At 37.1% G+C, this 17,925-nt stretch overlaps 1 protein-coding gene across 1 annotated transcript in view; it reads left to right on the top strand.

Moving 5' to 3' along the window:
• The window catches only part of LOC111867524 (protein 4.1 homolog), a 172,503-nt gene extending 160,262 nt beyond the window's left edge, over window positions 1-12,241 (top strand). The window contains exons 17-20 of the mRNA XM_033752714.1: window positions 256-393; window positions 2,137-2,364; window positions 4,480-4,670; window positions 7,762-12,241. Of these exons, the coding sequence (XP_033608605.1) occupies window positions 256-393; window positions 2,137-2,364; window positions 4,480-4,662 (549 nt within the window). The 3' untranslated portion in view covers window positions 4,663-4,670; window positions 7,762-12,241. The remainder of the gene's footprint in view (window positions 1-255; window positions 394-2,136; window positions 2,365-4,479; window positions 4,671-7,761) is intronic.
• The last annotated feature ends 5,684 nt before the right edge of the window (window positions 12,242-17,925 follow it).

Raw genomic sequence — 17,925 nt, 5'->3', positions numbered from 1 at the left:
AATTTCACATATTGTTTGAAGTTTCTAGTGTTAAGGAAAATAATGAATGATATTACTGATATGTGGAACCATATTGCAGTATATATTTGTCTTCCAAATAGCACTTTGCACCAGGCATACTCACCTCTGATGGGATCTGGATGGATAATTTTAATTTTTTATGGTTGTGTGGCCTTGTTACTACACTGATTGGCTGCTGAATGAGCTAACTTTTGGCTTGTGCTGGCATGTGGTGCTGCTGCTTTGTTCCATCAGGTGTTTTCTAGGCGCTCAAGTACTTCGAGCACAAGCTCAAACGACTCGGGAACTCCAATTGATCTCCTTGATGAACCATCCCTACCACTTGGTGCTAGTGCTGGCCTTTTTTATGCAAATGGTGCAACAGGTTACCAGGTAAAGCCAGAGACTGGCATACTTTAAGTTTTATGTCTATTGTAAATCACTGTAGTAGTTTGCTTCTTGCCCTTTGATTTCTGTTGCCATACAGAGCATTAAATATCATGTATACACCACTTATGTATAGCCTCTTGGTGGTGAGATAAGAATGTTACATAGTTTTGTCATCTTTTTCCACGAGACTGCTATACATTCATTAATATATTGTAATAAGCATGCCTGGGAAAATAATGTTGGAACTCTTAGTTCCATCCAAGAACTTTTGTACAGAATGTCATTAACTTTGTGAAATTGACCATAAAGAACTTTGTGGTTATTTTCTCGTACTGGGGCACACTTCTGTTCTCTAGTACTTGGGTCATCACTGATAGGTACCTAGCACTAATACCACAGAATCATTGCTTCATTCCATCTTAAGCATACCATTTTAAATGGCGTTCACTCACGTAAGGACAGAGAGGCCTATATTGTAGACTGCAAAGCTGAATGTCTTGTTGTGGCTTTATAGTAGGAAGAACTCTGTTACACCTTCCAAGTTTATATCTTTTAGAACTAAAGAAAAATTATTTTTTTTCTACAAAGGAGGAATTGCATATTTTAGTAGAAAGTATGGGAACAAAAAGGCCACAGTCAATCTTTAGGTCTTGTCTTAATATTTTGTTGACATTAAATATGGTTTGGATTTAGCATGCATCAACTCATAATAATGCAAGGAGATTTGGTTGTGGCATTCAGTTAAGTGTGACATTTTCTCCACAGTTTGGAAGGTGTCAGTACATTCTTTAAAGAGGGACTTCTAACACACTTATCTTCCTGTTACACTTCTTCACAGTATGTTGTTCAGTAAAATGGTTGAATGTCTAATGAGTCATATTCTTTACTGTGTAAGTAATGTACATTTGCATTACACCAACATTTCCATTCTTACAAGTGGCCAAGTTCATGCCTAAATTTAGGTATCACCTTGTAGAATAACAGAAAATTATGTTTTTGATGAAGGAAAGAATGGAATAATTTTGGGAACTTTTTGGTAATCAGTTGAGGGACTTTTGTAATAGCTTTCTAAAACCCAAATTGTACCTTTTTTTTTTGCAAGTTTTTTAACTTCTTTTTCTATCATTTTAATTTTATATGGGTTGGTCGATGAAAAGTTACAAATCCCTGCTTTCTTCTCCATATTTTATATGATCATGCAATTTGACTCAAGTGGTAATTCTTCTCACTTCTATTCAGGAGGTGCCTGGTTCTAATCTTGGCCAGAGTACTGGCTGTTCTGACCGAGGTTTTTGTTGTTTTCCTTGGTCCCATATAAATGCTGGGGTAGTACGAGAAATTAGGTTGACTGCTTTCTTCTACATTTTTTCCAGCTCATTATTCACTAGTCATCCCACCACATGACATTTTGTATTCAGAGCTGCTAATGGACTTACTAAAAAAAACCGTAAATAAGTTTACTGTACATGACCAGAACTGTCATACTGTAAGGGAATGGGAGAAATTGAAGGTACTCACTAATGCTGCAAATGATTATCACATCCAAAAGAGTGAGAGTAACTGGCAAATGAAACCTCATTTATTGTTAGAGTAAATAAAATTGCTGTTATCAGGATGTATTGGATGAAATAAATATTCACAAATCTTCTGAAAAGAGGCCACTTGTAAGATAACATAGGTAAAAGTCAACATTGAAATTAACATAGAAAAGTGTGTAACATAATTTTGTTGCAAACTCTCACACAGCCTGGCAGTAGTGGGCCGCAGCCTATTGTGCAGACAGAGAGCATGGTATACAGTGACCCTTCAACCCTAGGGGACCCAGACCTACACAGTACAACACAGGTTCCAGTGGTTGCAACAGAGACACGCAAGGTGGCACTGGAATCAGAGGATGGAAACTACAGTGCTACTGGGGAGATTGTCAGTTCCCAAACCATTAGCAGCAAAACCCGTACTGTTGAGACCATCACAGTATGTAGTTTATTTATAATAATTACATTTAAGTTGTACCTAGTTTTTAAACATTGTCATTGATGAAGTGAAGGGGAATAATGTTTCTTTCTTGTATTTAATAGTACCTGGTTCATTTCTTATCATGGACACCAATTATCCTGGCTGATTTTTTCCATGATTGTCCTCATTTCTTCCAGTTATTCTTTAATCATCCTAACATTTGATGCTACATAACCCAAGGCACTATTAAATACAGCATTAAGAAAATAAATGAATAAATAAATTTAAACACTGTCTGTATTTCACTAAATACATTTTCCACACAGCAGAATATATGAAAGTCATGTATAAAGTTAATCCATAATTCTTACACTGATTGAAAGCTGTCACACAACTTCAAATTTTACACTGTACCCAAAATCATTTCATCGCATAATTCGTACATGGTGCTGAACTGCCTGTTGTATCTTACAGTTCTTGTGGAAAGGTTGAATCCACAATTTCAATGTCTTTCCCATGATTGGACCTTTTCATGTGATCCTGAATTCTTATGTTGTACATGAATCCAGGACACATGCCAGCATGATGGATATTTTTGGATCTCTTACACATCGGCTGAGAGCTCTTTAGTTTTCTTCATGATGAAGAATTTCCATGTGGTACCCAAAAGTACATCTGAACTCTTGATGTAACTTGGAATGTTTGTGAGGTGATTGATGTCTGTCACATAATTTACATTTTTTATGTTGTGACCCAGAATTGGGTCATAATGCTGGAATAATTTTTGTGCTAAGTATTCATTGTCACAAATTTTGTGTACATTCTTGCATTTGTCTATAATGAGCATACCTTTACGATCCCTTGCACTCCCCTCCCATCCTGGCCTTGAGTATGCCACAGCAGATGTCATAAAGTGTATGCTGTATTTATGTAAGTTTTGAGGTTTCTTTGTTTATGTTGTTCGGATGGAGCCCATTCTCTACGGCCTCCATGATTATGCGATCTAGGTAACGGCAGAGTGCTGTCGCGACACAACATCAAATCAGTTGGCCTGCCCCCAAAGAAAATATATAATTTCCTCCGGCCTCTCAAGGATCACTTGGGACTGAGGACACCGGGAATTTACAGAATTCCATGCGAGTGCGGCAAGGTCTACATCGGGCAGACGGGCCGTTCTGTGAACACCAGGTTGAAAGAACATCAACGGCATTTACGATTAGAACATCCGGACAAGTCAGCCGTAGCTGAACACAGCATCGAGCTAGACCACTGTATCCAGTTTCACAAAACCGCCATAATCACCAGTAAGAGCCGTTACCTAGATCGCATAATCATGGAGGCCGTAGAGATCGAGCTCCATCCGAACAACATGAACAAAGAAACAGGGTTCAGTCTCAGCAAGTCATGGAAGCCTCTCATCTCTTCCCTCAAGAGAAATCCAACAAGCCACACCAGTTCTTCGTCATGTCATTGATGTCTGTAGCCTGTCCCCTGTAATCATGTCATTGACGTCAGTAGCCTGTCCCCAACCAACCGGTTCTTCTTGTCTACTGCAACTTCCTAGTGCTATTGACCTCAAGTTTCCTGGATTCACTGGCCGTTCCCCCCCCCTTAGCACATAACACCAATATATGGCCTTAATCGCTCTCCACTGCTCCTATTGCTCTGCTCTCCCTAACCACCACCCTGCCTACTTCGTATATAAGCAGCGCCTTTCACTTCCTATCACTACAGCTACTGCTCTCTGCATTCCAAGCCATTCAACTGCTCTGAAGATGGAGGCGATACGTTCCTCCGAAACGTCAGCCAAAACGAAGAATACACGGCCCCTAAACCCAGAAGATGACTTTCTTCATTGTATGCTGTATTGTTTAATTTGTTTTTAAAAATTTTGTTATCTTGATTGCATTTTTTATAGCATGATGGATTTTTTAATGTGTCAAACGAATATTTTTGTTTCAGTAGTATTTGTTAAAGTGCAATATTTCTGCATAAAGCTATACAGTAAATTTTTGGGACCCAGAAATATATTGTTAAATATTTCATTACTCCAGCATTCATTGAAATGATATTTCTATGTAGTTATGGTTATGATCAGGGTGTATTAGCAAGTTGGTCCCATTTTCTTTTTAGTACAAGACAGAGCGTGATGGTGTGGTTGAAACTCGAGTAGAGCAGAAGATTACGATCCAATCTGATGGTGACCCAATTGACCATGATAAGGCTTTAGCTGAAGCAATCCAAGAGGCAACAGCCATGAATCCTGACATGACAGTAGAGAAAATTGAGATCCAGCAGCAGACAGCGCCTCAGTGAAATCTCCTGTGAGTACATTGTAGCCTTCCTGTCATTTATGACATTACATGCAATTGATCTAGTGACTAGTTCACAGATTTGAGGTAGATTAACCCTTCCGTNAAAGTAATTTTCAAACTGAAATTACTGGTTTATTGTTATAAACAGAAGCAGCAATATCCTGTTATCACTTTTGTAGTATGTTTCATTCTGAAACATACATTTGCCACTTACCACACACCCCACTGTTGTGATTATGGGAATGATGAACTTCCAACCACCTGAAAAACAGGTTTCATCAATAAAACAAAGGTTATCAGCTAAGGATAAGAATGAAAATTCAAATGCTAAAAAGCACATTACAAGGATATCAAGCAGTCCTACTTGCCTGAACTATGTAAACACAAACTGAACAGGGGTGGGATGCTGCTAGCATTCTAGTTACTAGATTAAACTTGTATGTACTTGTCAAAGCTAAAAATATTTGATTTCAATGCCCTGAACTCTTCACAAATTATAGGAACTACTTTCTGCAGAACACTGTAAAACAACGGAGTAGAAATGCCATAAGAAATAAAGAAAACTGCAATAAACAAACACAGTGACACCTGGTGTGAGCAGTAACAAGTTCAAAGTAACTGACACTGATAAAGCTGCAACCAGTGTGAAACCGGGTTTCAATTTTTTCTTCGTTAACCAACTCACACATATTAAGCACTTGCATGCAGCGCTGTGACACCAACCTGTTCCATCAAAAGCACATAAATAACTCATCTCACAGCTTCACTATGTTGCAACCATTTTCCTTGCTTTACCACTTCTGTGACAGTGCCATCTGCTGGATAAATGTCTAATCAATATCAATATGTACTATAATTAGTTTTGCTTCATTCTGGTAAACATCTGCTTGTGATAAAATGTTCCATCATCCAAATGCATTCATCTCTTCAAATTTAATCAGGCAGCCTGTGCAGTTTTCAAAAGATATGCTGTAATAGTACGATTTTAGATTCTTATGGGAATAGTTATGAAGAGTTCTAGCTTCTGGAATACACCCATTACCCATAGTGACACATGTGATACCTGTGAATAATACTTTGTGACAAATGCACGGGGCTGCTATCAACTTTTTCTTCAAAACCTGTAGGCCCTTATGTCCCAGGTACAAGCACAAGGAACACTAGAAATATGGTGAATATTTCCAGCAAGTGGTCATATCCCCCTCTCCCCTCTTTTGTATAGTGGCACGTAGTCCAGCAAGAGTCAACCCTTTTGGAGGAACTCGCTGCATCTCTTCAAGGCTGAACAGTGAGCCAGGCAAGAAACTGGCATATAGCAGCCTGCTTCATGCTGACATTATATACAGGGTGTTTCACGACTTTAGGGCATAACTGCAGGAGGTGATTTCCTAGGTCTTTGTGATCAAAAAAGTTCACATAAACATATGTCCAATTTTGGACGATTATGGAGTTATGACCATTTTAAACTCAGAATAGAAGGTAACGATTACTGACAATAAACGGAACAAAATAATAAACCTGCATAATACATAATACATTTAAAGTATGAATGTAGAGTTAACTTCATGAAATTACCTTTAATTTGAATTTATTGGTGCTTAAAGCTGATTTTCGAAAATGCCACCGTCAGCTGCAACAGAGGCTGTCGCTTGGTTGTGAACTGCGCCAGACATACCAACCCTCCCCACCTTAGATACATGTCAAGTGTCAAGATAACGAGAGCACTCTGTCTGTAACTGGCTAAAAATAGCGACCCACCAGCTGACAGACACGGTTCACGCGAGGGCGTGTACAGGAATGAAAAAACGGTCATAACTCCGTAACCGTCTGAAATTGGACACATGTTTATATGAACTTTTTTGATCACAAAGACCTAGGAAATCACCTCCTGCAGTTATGCCCTAAAGTCGTGAAACACCCTGTATATAATGTCAGCATGAAGCAGGCTGCTATATGCCAGTTTCTTGCCTGGCTCACTGTTCAGCCTTGAAGAGATGCAGCGAGTTCCTCCAAAAGGGTTGACTCTTGCTGGACTACGTGCCACTATACAAAAGAGGGGAGAGGGGGATATGACCACTTGCTGGAAATATTCACCATATTTCTAGTGTTCCTTGTGCTTGTACCTGGGACATAAGGGCCTACAGGTTTTGAAGAAAAAGTTGATAGCAGCCCCGTGCATTTGTCACAAAGTATTATTCACAGGTATCACATGTGTCACTATGGGTAATGGGTGTATTCCAGAAGCTAGAACTCTTCATAACTATTCCCATAAGAATCTAAAATCGTACTATTACAGCATATCTTTTGAAAACTGCACAGGCTGCCTGATTAAATTTGAAGAGATGAATGCATTTGGATGATGGAACATTTTATCACAAGCAGATGTTTACCAGAATGAAGCAAAACTAATTATAGTACATATTGATATTGATTAGACATTTATCCAGCAGATGGCACTGTCACAGAAGTGGTAAAGCAAGGAAAATGGTTGCAACATAGTGAAGCTGTGAGATGAGTTATTTATGTGCTTTTGATGGAACAGGTTGGTGTCACAGCGCTGCATGCAAGTGCTTAATATGTGTGAGTTGGTTAACGAAGAAAAAATTGAAACCCGGTTTCACACTGGTTGCAGCTTTATCAGTGTCAGTTACTTTGAACTTGTTACCGCTCACATCAGGTGTCACTGCAGTTACTTTGAACTTGTTACTGAATTTGTTACCGCTCACACCAGGTGTCACTGCAGTTACTTTGAACTTGTTACCGCTCACACCAGGTGTCACTGTGTTTGTTTATTGCAGTTTTCTTTATTTCTTATGGCATTTCTACTCCGTTGTTTTACAGTGTTCTGCAGAAAGTAGTTCCTATAATTTGTGAAGAGTTCAGGGCATTGAAATCAAATATTTTTAGCTTTGACAAGTACATACAAGTTTAATCTAGTAACTAGAATGCTAGCAGCATCCCACCCCTGTTCAGTTTGTGTTTACATAGTTCAGGCAAGTAGGACTGCTTGATATCCTTGTAATGTGCTTTTTAGCATTTGAATTTTCATTCTTATCCTTAGCTGATAACCTTTGTTTTATTGATGAAACCTGTTTTTCAGGTGGTTGGAAGTTCATCATTCCCATAATCACAACAGTGGGGTGTGTGGTAAGTGGCAAATGTATGTTTCAGAATGAAACATACTACAAAAGTGATAACAGGATATTGCTGCTTCTGTTTATAACAATAAACCAGTAATTTCAGTTTGAAAATTACTTTAAAAAAAAAGTCATCTGTGAGCAAAGTCAATCATCTGTGATTGATACTCTTCTCTTTGCACTTTTATGTTATATGCATTTAAAAATGCATTATTTGTACATTATGTTCTTGGGGTGGTAGCACATGCACATTTACAAACCAAAGGATGGAAATTGATTAAACCTTCAATATCGATGTTGAGCATAATATTTATGTAACTGCTGACATGTATTTTAGCTGATAATTGTAGAAAAGATTTTATTTTATTACTAATGAATTTTTTTAGTATGATAGTGAATTTCATATACAGTACAACTGTTATTAATTACTGGCAGGATTATGAGATTATGATGAAACCTGTTGTAACTGCCAGTCTCTCCCTGCAGATATTACTGAATTTAAGTCTTTCTAACTTCAGTGTTACAAAGTGTTTTAAAAATATAGAATGAGTGCCTCTTTCAATGTATTGTTTTGGGTTAATTTGTCATGGACAGATTTCCTTATTATTGATGTAACATACTACTGGTAAGTAATTACAGTGCTCCCTTTGTATGTTCTCTGTAATGCAATGGTGTATTGATTTGTTTTGTCATGATACTACCAGACTTTAAAATAAAAACACTTCACATCAGTTTGTAAAGTTACTTTCTGTATAAAGGTATATATACAAGTACTTCTTCACCTATACAGGTCATTAGTAGTTACGTAAAGTAAAAAAGGATACAGGTTTCATTGTAATGTCATGTCATATATCTTGGTGTATTTTTAACATTGCAGTTTAAATTTGATTATACTGATTTATCTTCATATGTCACTGTCTGAATTTTATACTGGGGTACAAAATAATGACCCTGTTATAGTCAGAATACATCTATAAATATTTTGGTACTCACAGTAATTACATCGGTATTTAAACCTAATCACTTTCTTTCCTGATCTAATATTCCTGCTAAATGTTTTAGAGAGAGAGCTTGATAATTTTTGTGTATAGACTTGAAAATAATTATGTTTCTAAGCTGTTGAGGTACATATATTGTGGTTGAAGGATGAAAATAATAATATATAAAAATATAGAATATTTTTGTCTTGAATACAGTCTACAGTCCAAAGGAAATATTTGGCTGAAAGGGGTATTTGTTAATATCAAAATGAAGACTAGATTTGTATCAGAATTCTTGAGATGGTTAAGATTTCATTTCTCAGCCAATTGAATTGTGAATTTAGGTACAGAATTTGGTGCTTTATTTTCATATGCCTTAAATACAAAGCTCCTTGAAGCCAAAATCAGTTTATGGGTGATGTGAATGATGCAGACCAGAAAAATGCTTTTCTTATTTCATGTATGCAAAACAGTCTCTCATTCAGTCATGTGGTTAACACCTTTTAAAGAGCTTCCCTTGCACTTTGAATGCGCAGCAGGTCCAATTGTAACTCTGGAATTGTTAAAGGTATATTTTGAGTGAGGATAAAATGTGTTACTGAAGGGATTAATTCACAGATGGGATGAATCGTGATAAGGCAGGAGTCATCTGAAGCATCTTCTAGCTGATGAAATCCATTGCATGGATGCAGTTATGATTCCAGTTGTCTGTTATGGTGGATGTTTTGATTGTGATACATATTCAGTATTTTATGGCAGCTTGTATTTTAGTGACAGTTGACTAACAGAGTTTCAGGCATTTATCTTACTACTGTTCTCCTCTAAGCAGGTAAAAGAAAAGCAGGTGCGAAATACAGTGAAATATTTCATATATTTTACATATTATTTGCAAGAAACTGAAAATGTTTATAGAAAAATATCTATACAGAACACAAGCGTGTGTTCAGATTAAAATATTTTTGGATATTTGTATTATTTTTCTTAATTTTGTGTGGTAGCCACTGTTACTAGGAAATGAAATTCACGAACATAATCTCTAAGGTTCATGAGTCCAGAACTATCTGATCAACTACATTTCATTCACATCAATTTCAAGGGTACCAACTGCTCATTTGAGCAGCTAAAGCTTTTGTTCCTTTCATCATATAAATATGATCTAGCTATAGTCTGGCTACATATTAGTGTTGATAGAAAAGTTACATAAAATAAATACTGAGTCTTAATGTTTCAGAAACATCAGATTTTGCAGCAGAAGGCACTTGCATAGTCTGAATATGCCATTTCTTCTATTGCCATCATTCAGATCATCATAAGTATGCAAGGAAGGTTGCATGCCTTGCATTTAGCTGTAGTATAATAATCTGTTAGTCAAAGAGAAAGAGAAAGTGGTACTGTAGTTCAGTTGTATTTTTTAAAATAATCTTTATACTGTAAATGTTTTATCTGTATCTGAGATATGTTTTATTTTCTTTTCACATTATTAATATTAGTTTTTTATATACAAATAACAATGTCATTTAGTTAGGGGAAAAATATGTCTGTGCATTGTGTTCTGTCATCATCATTTTAATGTTGCACAAAAGCTTTGCCATATGATGCAGTTATTGACGTGTTTACAAGACAGCTCTTACCTTTGTAATTTTACATACTTGCTGAGGTGTATAGCTATATTCAAGTGACTAATTATAATTTCTTTAACCTCAAGTCAGTGATATATGGATGCTTACAGATGAAATTGAGCAGAAATGAGAGCAGTTTCTTACATAACTATCTACAGTCAAAGCAGATCAGAATATTTCTTTTCTCAGAGCCACCTAGTCAAAATAAAGTTTGCCTGCCACCACTTTTCACCACATTATCAATTATTACTTGAATTTACTTTGCAAACCATCTGCCTTTGTAAGGAGGCCTTTTATACTGCTGAAAATTCTTTGTATAACATAATCAGATAAATTTATTTCATAGCAGCTGAAAAAGTTGATTCTCCTACAGTTTTTGCAAGAAATACATGCGGGTCGCAGATTTATGCTTTGATTTTAATGAAACACGTTAGATGGTTGTGTAAGATTGGTGTGCATGGAACTCAGGTGTTAACAGAACGCTGCTTTTTGATTCCTGCCTGCCAGTAAATATGAAATTTGTAACATTTATGATGCATTTACCCAGACATGGCTTAGGTATGACAATAAGGTAGACTAGCTTGTGATGGTAGCTGCTGATGAGTCGGGACATTTTCTTGATTGGAGAATAAAGTAAACGTATAACTTCTTACATATTCTGCCCATATACAAGCAAGAAACATTAAGGGGGCTTTCTTTTGAATAAACCTTTGGTTTCTGTCTATAAGTAAAGCATGTGTAAAGTAACATCTCTCTCTCTACCCTTTCTGCTTATTGTGAGGAAAGGTCCTATACAAACCTGATTATTTTTATGTTTAAGAACAGCATGCACAATGCACACAATGGAAGAAGTAAAAAATGAAAGTGCTTGTTGTATTGTAAGTGCTTAGAGAGAAATAAAACTTCAGCTTTTATATAAAAAGATTTCGATACATGAATAAGTTGCCTCTGTATCTTGGAACCTCATATTTTTCAATATTTACTGTGTACTGAAATCTGTTGACCTGATAACATATTCTACTTGAATTTCCAGAAGCTTGAACATTTTGAGCTGTCTTGTATTGATTTATACAGAAGATCATTAAGTGGATATCTTTGGCACCATACCATGGCACATCCTCAGGATGCATGCGGAGACACCCTCCAGATACGGACAGTCACTGAAAGCACTGAATAAGCAGTAACAGCTGAAAAGGGGTTAATCTCCAGCTTGGAGGTTGGGCATGGAGGTGACAACTTATAAAAGAACCAACATGTTAACTAAATGTCACATAGGCCCTTAGTGTAAAATAATTTGTCTCAGTGTTCGTATGTATGCAACTCAATATCTGACCCTAAAATAAAAATATCGGGACCTGAAAAGGGGGACTGAATCGATGGAACGAGAACATTAATTTTCAGTTTTGTAATTATACTCTTCACCAAATATTACTAGGATTATTCAGTTGAGGAGGATGAGATGAATGGGATATGTACTAGGCAGAAGGAAGGCAAGGTCTTTTGGAAGTGGAATGTGCGTGTGAGCTAGAGTTGAGTGGCTCAGGATATGGTCTGGTAGTGGCATTATTATTCCTAAGTGTTTGTAACTGCTGTAGCGTTCTGTTTGTGGTGGCAAACCCAACAGAATATTTATATTGCTAAAACAAAATACAGGACAGCACAGACCATGACCCAATCCAGATTTGAACCTGTGTGCCCTGCAACGTTGGATTACTGGGATTGTCTTTCAACTCCATGGTTAATTATAATCAAATCTGGTTATGCAGAGATGTAATAAATTTTGTGAGCCTTCTGAAGGGATCATATAATTTGACAGAAGTATGAAATACAGCACTGTTACATTCTCTACTGTATTTACTTAACTCCTTCCTCTTCTTGACTCTGCAGCTTTGTTCTGGCCTTGGCCTTCTCAGCTGTACCTTTCCATATGTTTCTCTCCAAAACTTTATTTGAGAACATTAGTTCAAGCCTTTCTTTCCTTCTTCTTAAATTCAGATAAGGTGGGTGGTTGCCTGTACTCCCTCCCTCTTTTTCCTTTTGCTTTCCATCTGTGGAGGTTGATAATTTGGTAATTGAGCATTAATTTTACTGCTTGTTTGATTTAAGAGATCATCAATTATATTTACAAAATAAATGTTTAACATACTTGTCACATTCTGTGGATTTGATATTATTTCTGTTTCATCATTCAGTTCAGTTTTCTTATCATATTTCCATGATTTTCCAACTTGTTTATTTATTACATGCCACATAGCTTTTATTTCATTATTCGCTCTTAATTGAAACAAAAATATTTATCATGTTTTCTTCCTTTAGCATCTTTAGTGATTCTGTTATAGATTGTTTTATATTTTCTTACTCCTGCACTTCTGTTGAAAGATTATACTGTTTTCTCACATCATTTAACACTCTCATTCTTTTACAAGAATTACGTATTTGTTAGGTAATCCATTTATTTGCCTTTATGTTACTGCTATAAACAGTTTTTAATGAAAATCTATATTATAATGATAAAGGATCAAGTTCATGAATTAAGTAAAACTTGTATTTACATATAAATCGAAAAAAAAAACTCCTGCCATGATTCATTTTGTAATAGGTAATTAAACTCATCAGTACTTCATTCATAATCTTTTCCTACTCTTTACAGGTCCTTTTTTGATCTGTTTACATTAATATTTATTATTTGTGCCAAATGATATGAGAATAACCCAAATCTAATACTGTTGATAAACTTGCTTGTTTATTACGGTGGCATCTATCAATGTAAACCCATTTATAGGCAATGCCAGAAATACACACTCTCAACGGTAGAAAAGGTATTGCAAGAAATGTTGTCTATGTCGTCTGTGCCATGCCCATTACAATGCAATGGGTCGCTAAACACATTGCTGCAGAAGCATCCTGTGGAACAATAGGATGTCCGAAGAAAGCAGTCTTCTGGGATTTGGCACCGTGTATATGTGGTGTTAACCGACGTTTCGGAGGAACGTATCGCCTCCATCTTCAGGGTAGAAGAAAAAATATAAGAATTCTGCAAGCGAAGAGACCGTGAGAACCGGTAAAAGCAGACTGCTTTTACCGCTTGCAGGTTTCTTATATTTTTTCTTCTACCCTGAAGATGGAGGCGATACGTTCCTCCGAAACGTCGGTTAACACCACATATACACGGTGCCAAATCCCAGAAGACTGCTTTCTTCATAGTCACCGCCGTGAAAGCCTCAAATCTTAAATAGGATGTCCATTTCTAGGCGGTGTAGTGGTAAACGCCCATACGAATTGTTGGAAACTGTGTTTTCTGTGGGTCCATGCAAAGTGGATATAAGAGAGTCAAGTTCCAAAGCTAGTAGTTGTGGAAGAACGATATTGATAATTGAAAGAGTGTAGTAGAGACCGAGAACAAGAATGGTGCATGTCCTACGGATTCCTGAAATGGGCAGATCAGGGATAGCACTATTTGACTTTGATTAAGAGTGATGGTAAAAGAAGACGTTAATACATACAATCATCCAATCCAGAACCCACCATTGGTATTAGTGACAACTATGAACACATGAGAGTATTTACCAAATTATACAATGGCAGCAAGTTTTTTAATTCATGTAGTTTTACACTGTCTTCCATAAAATTTGTTCCAGTCCTCATATAAAATTAATCTTCTTAATTGCACTTTTGAATTACTGTTTCCATTTTTTTATGAATAGATGAAGGCCACTATCAAGTGATCTATAAATTAAAACAAGAACTATGTTATAGTCCAATAATTCAACTATGGACATTTCAAGGTATTTTTTTCTTATATAATTCGTTTAAACAGTTTTCTTTGGTTTATGCATAATCTTTTGCATATATACATGAACCACCGTATTCACCACTGATTCTAATAAAAGTGCTTTCCAATTTAAAATGATCAATATTTATTAACACAATATGCTCCTCTTTTAACCAGTGTTCAGTAAAACATATGTCCACATTTTTGAGGTCTGATTATAAGGTAGTTAATTCCAGTAATTTATTTTTTAATATCTGCACATAGTGGAGAATCAGTAGTTGTAAAGAATTTATATCCATTTTGTTGTCTACCTTTATACTAATACTAGTTTTGTTTTGCTGATGTCCATAAAAAACCATCCTTTCTTGTAATAGGTGGTTTCAAAAGTCTCTTTGATTCTGTGATTGTATATGACAATCTTCCATATCTCTGTTAAAGCAGAAGGTGTGGGGGAAACACACAGAAATGACTAGCTATGACGCCATTAATTATGGCTAAAATTAAAACAGCCAGTTTAGTACCACATATTTGTACTACTTTAAAGAGTACCAAATATACCAGGCCACAATAAAATATGGAAGACAAGCGTTAAAATGCCAGCGCATCTTTGCTCTTTAATCCTCATAGAACTTGTGTGAAGTAAGGTGAAGCGAGGTGCAGCACAAGGCAGTACCAAGTTTATAGTTGGCGACGCCAGGGAAGGCAGCCTCAAGGTATACAAAATGCCGTCCCTGACTGCTGGAGGATTTATTCAGCTGCTATCAACACAGGAAATGAAAATGTCTGGAATGTCAGTATGTTAAAAAATACCTGTCAGCATGTAATTAGGATGCTTAGTTTTTAATTCCTCTTGATGAGGTGGATTTTTTCAATTTACCTAATCCTTCCAGCAGCATTTTGGCCCTGGGGTCAACTCAGCCTTTAACAGAAATGCGAACCAGGAATATTCTTGGGGGTTAAAGGTGGCCGGCACATAATGCTGACAACCGTACTGCCATCTATGAACCAATTGTCTAAAAAATGTGGGAACCTCAACATCTCACAACCCTATGGGTCTCCACAATCTGTTAACAGGGATGCCTTTAGTTACACAGTGTTTTGATTCCTTTGTTGGGCCATCATCAGGCAGTTACAGCTTGGACTAGGAGACATGTAGAGGAGAGTAATATATATTGCAGTATCTGTAGCACTATGATAATGTAAAAACCCATGACATATGTTAGTAGAATTACAGAGTAAAAATTGTCGGTCTAGGTTTATTAAATTGCTACTGGACAACACCAGCACAGTCATTCTTGGTTATGGGACTTTTTTTTTCTTGCCACATATTTATTATACAGAATCTGCAATAAATGTATGTGTTCAATAAGTATTGGCTCGTGAATGAGTTATGCCAAGTGGCATAACCGTATACTTTCCCTTTCTGTTCATTTAAGTATCATTTAAATTTTTATATTGGGCTTTTACTCAGGTCTGTCTGGTAGAGTTAGGATGGTGCATCTTTTCAGTCTGTGTAGTTTAGCTGTCGTCTAGTAGGTTCACTGCTAGTGCATTGATGTGATTTTCTAATTTTCTTACGTATTTGGTATTCCACGTTTTTATTTCACTGAGCACTGTCTTTATTTGTAGATCTTCATGAATCCTGTGGTTGTTTTTGTATCAAGGTATATTCAAAATGGATCAGAGTCTTGGATAGAGTGCTCTGGAGGATTTCATTGTTGGAATTGGAGGCAGGCCTCCACAGCTGAATTCCATAGGTCCATATGGGTTTGAGTACTGCTTTCTATAGGAGGAGTTTGCTTTCTGTTGATAGTGTTGATCTTCTGAGTAGCCAGTACATTTGTTTCGCTTTTAGGTTGAGCTGTTTTCTCTTGGATTTGATGTGCTTTGACCTTGTCAGATTTGTGTCGAGATGCATACCCAGGTGTTCTGCTTTATTTTTCTAGGGTAGATCAACTTTGCCCATTTACACTGTCTGACAGGTTTGGTTGCATAGGATGAATGTAATATATGCAGATTTGCTTCCCCCCCCCCCTGGCACTATAGCCAGTGGGCCTAGGCCTAGCTCCATGAACTTCTCCAGGATTTGCTTTTATTTATTTTAATTCCCCATTTCTTCACCCAATTGTCATTCTTATTATTGGTGGCTTGGAGTTTCATTGAGGCTGTCTCTGGATCTTCATGTGTGGCTAAGATCACTGTATCATTGGCGAAGGTCGCAGTTATTGTGTTGTCTGATGTTGGGAGGTCACTTAAATGGGACACATGACCAAATGTGCTCTTTAAACCTAAAGCTTTTGGGCTCTGTGTATACCCCATATGTGAAGGGTGTTTGAGAAAGTTCAAACGTATAGGGAATCGATACAACATTAAGACAATCCTCAAAACTAAACACACACTCTTAGGAGTTTACTCATGAAAACCAGGCCAGAAAGAGATCTGCAACAGGTGGCACAGTGTATCTACAGTATTCCCTGTGAATGGGGCAGTAGCTACATTGGTGAAACAGGCAGACCGCTGGCCTTGCAGCTGCATGAACACAGGCATGACCTCCAAGAGGGTCATAGGGTAGGCTGGGATGATGCTAGGATTTTGGAATTTGAAAGTAACAGCAGGTATATAAAATACAAGGATTGGGCCCATATGGCGTGCTTGACCAGTCCAATCAGCCAACCCAATTTGGACATTTCTCCTATCTGGGTCCCCCTCATCAGCAATGAGATTTCTAACTCATATTTCTTTGCATTGGTGCTCACACACTTGGTTTTGTTGTCTAGGTCTGAGGCATAAGTTTCTACCACGTTTTGTATCCTACTTTGAAGCAGGTGCATGCCCTGTCACGATTTTTATTGCATATGTTCTTGTTGGAGTTCGACAAGGATGCTGTTTATCACCAATTCTGTTCAACTTGTACAGCGAATGCCTTACCAAGGAAGCTCTGGGTGGGCTCGAAGACTTCAAAGTAGGAGGGCAAATTATTCAAACTGTGAAATATGCAGATGACCTTGTGTTAATGGCTAAGGAAGAAACTGTGCTACAGGGCATGATTGATAGACTAATTGAAATTGGAAGGTGCTATGGCATGGAAATGAATGTGGAGAAAACAGAAGTAATGAAAATTTCGAGACAACCAACCCCAGTCACAATAAAGATAGACCAAAAACAACTGGAGAATGTGAAATGTTTTAAATATTTGGGTAGCTTGTTAACAGATGATGGAAGGTGTACTTGTGAAATTAAATCCAGGATTGCCATGGCAAAAGCTGCATTTAGCAAGAAGAAGAATCTTTTTACCAGCAAATTGGACTTAAATTTGAGGAAGAAACTAGTGAAATGCTACATTTGGAGCATAGCTCTGTATGGGGCTGAAACATGGACACTTAGGGCAGTAGATCAGAAACATCTGGAAAGTTTCGAAATGTGGTGTTGGAGAAGAATGGAGAAGATCAGTTGGACCGATTATGTGAGAAATGAAGAAGTGTTAATTAGAGTCAGTGAGCAGAGGAATATCCTACATGAAATAAGAAAACGGAAGGCTAATTGGATTGGTCATGTTTTACGCAGAAACTGCCTTCTAAAAGAAGTTATTGAAGGAAAGATAGAGGGGTGGATAGAAGTGACAAGAAGACGTAAGAAGATGCTGGATGACCTTGGGGACAGAAGAGGATACTGTCATTTGAAGGAGAAAGCTCTAGATCGCATTAAGTGGAGGAATTGTTTTGGAAGAGACTGTGGACCTGTCGTCTTACAGATTAC

This window comes from Cryptotermes secundus, unplaced genomic scaffold, assembly GCF_002891405.2.
Source record: "Cryptotermes secundus unplaced genomic scaffold, Csec_1.0 scaffold1316, whole genome shotgun sequence".
Lineage (NCBI taxonomy): Eukaryota > Metazoa > Arthropoda > Insecta > Blattodea > Kalotermitidae > Cryptotermes > Cryptotermes secundus.
The sequence above is the reverse complement of the archived record's forward strand: the minus strand, read 5'-3'. Positions and strand labels throughout refer to the sequence as shown.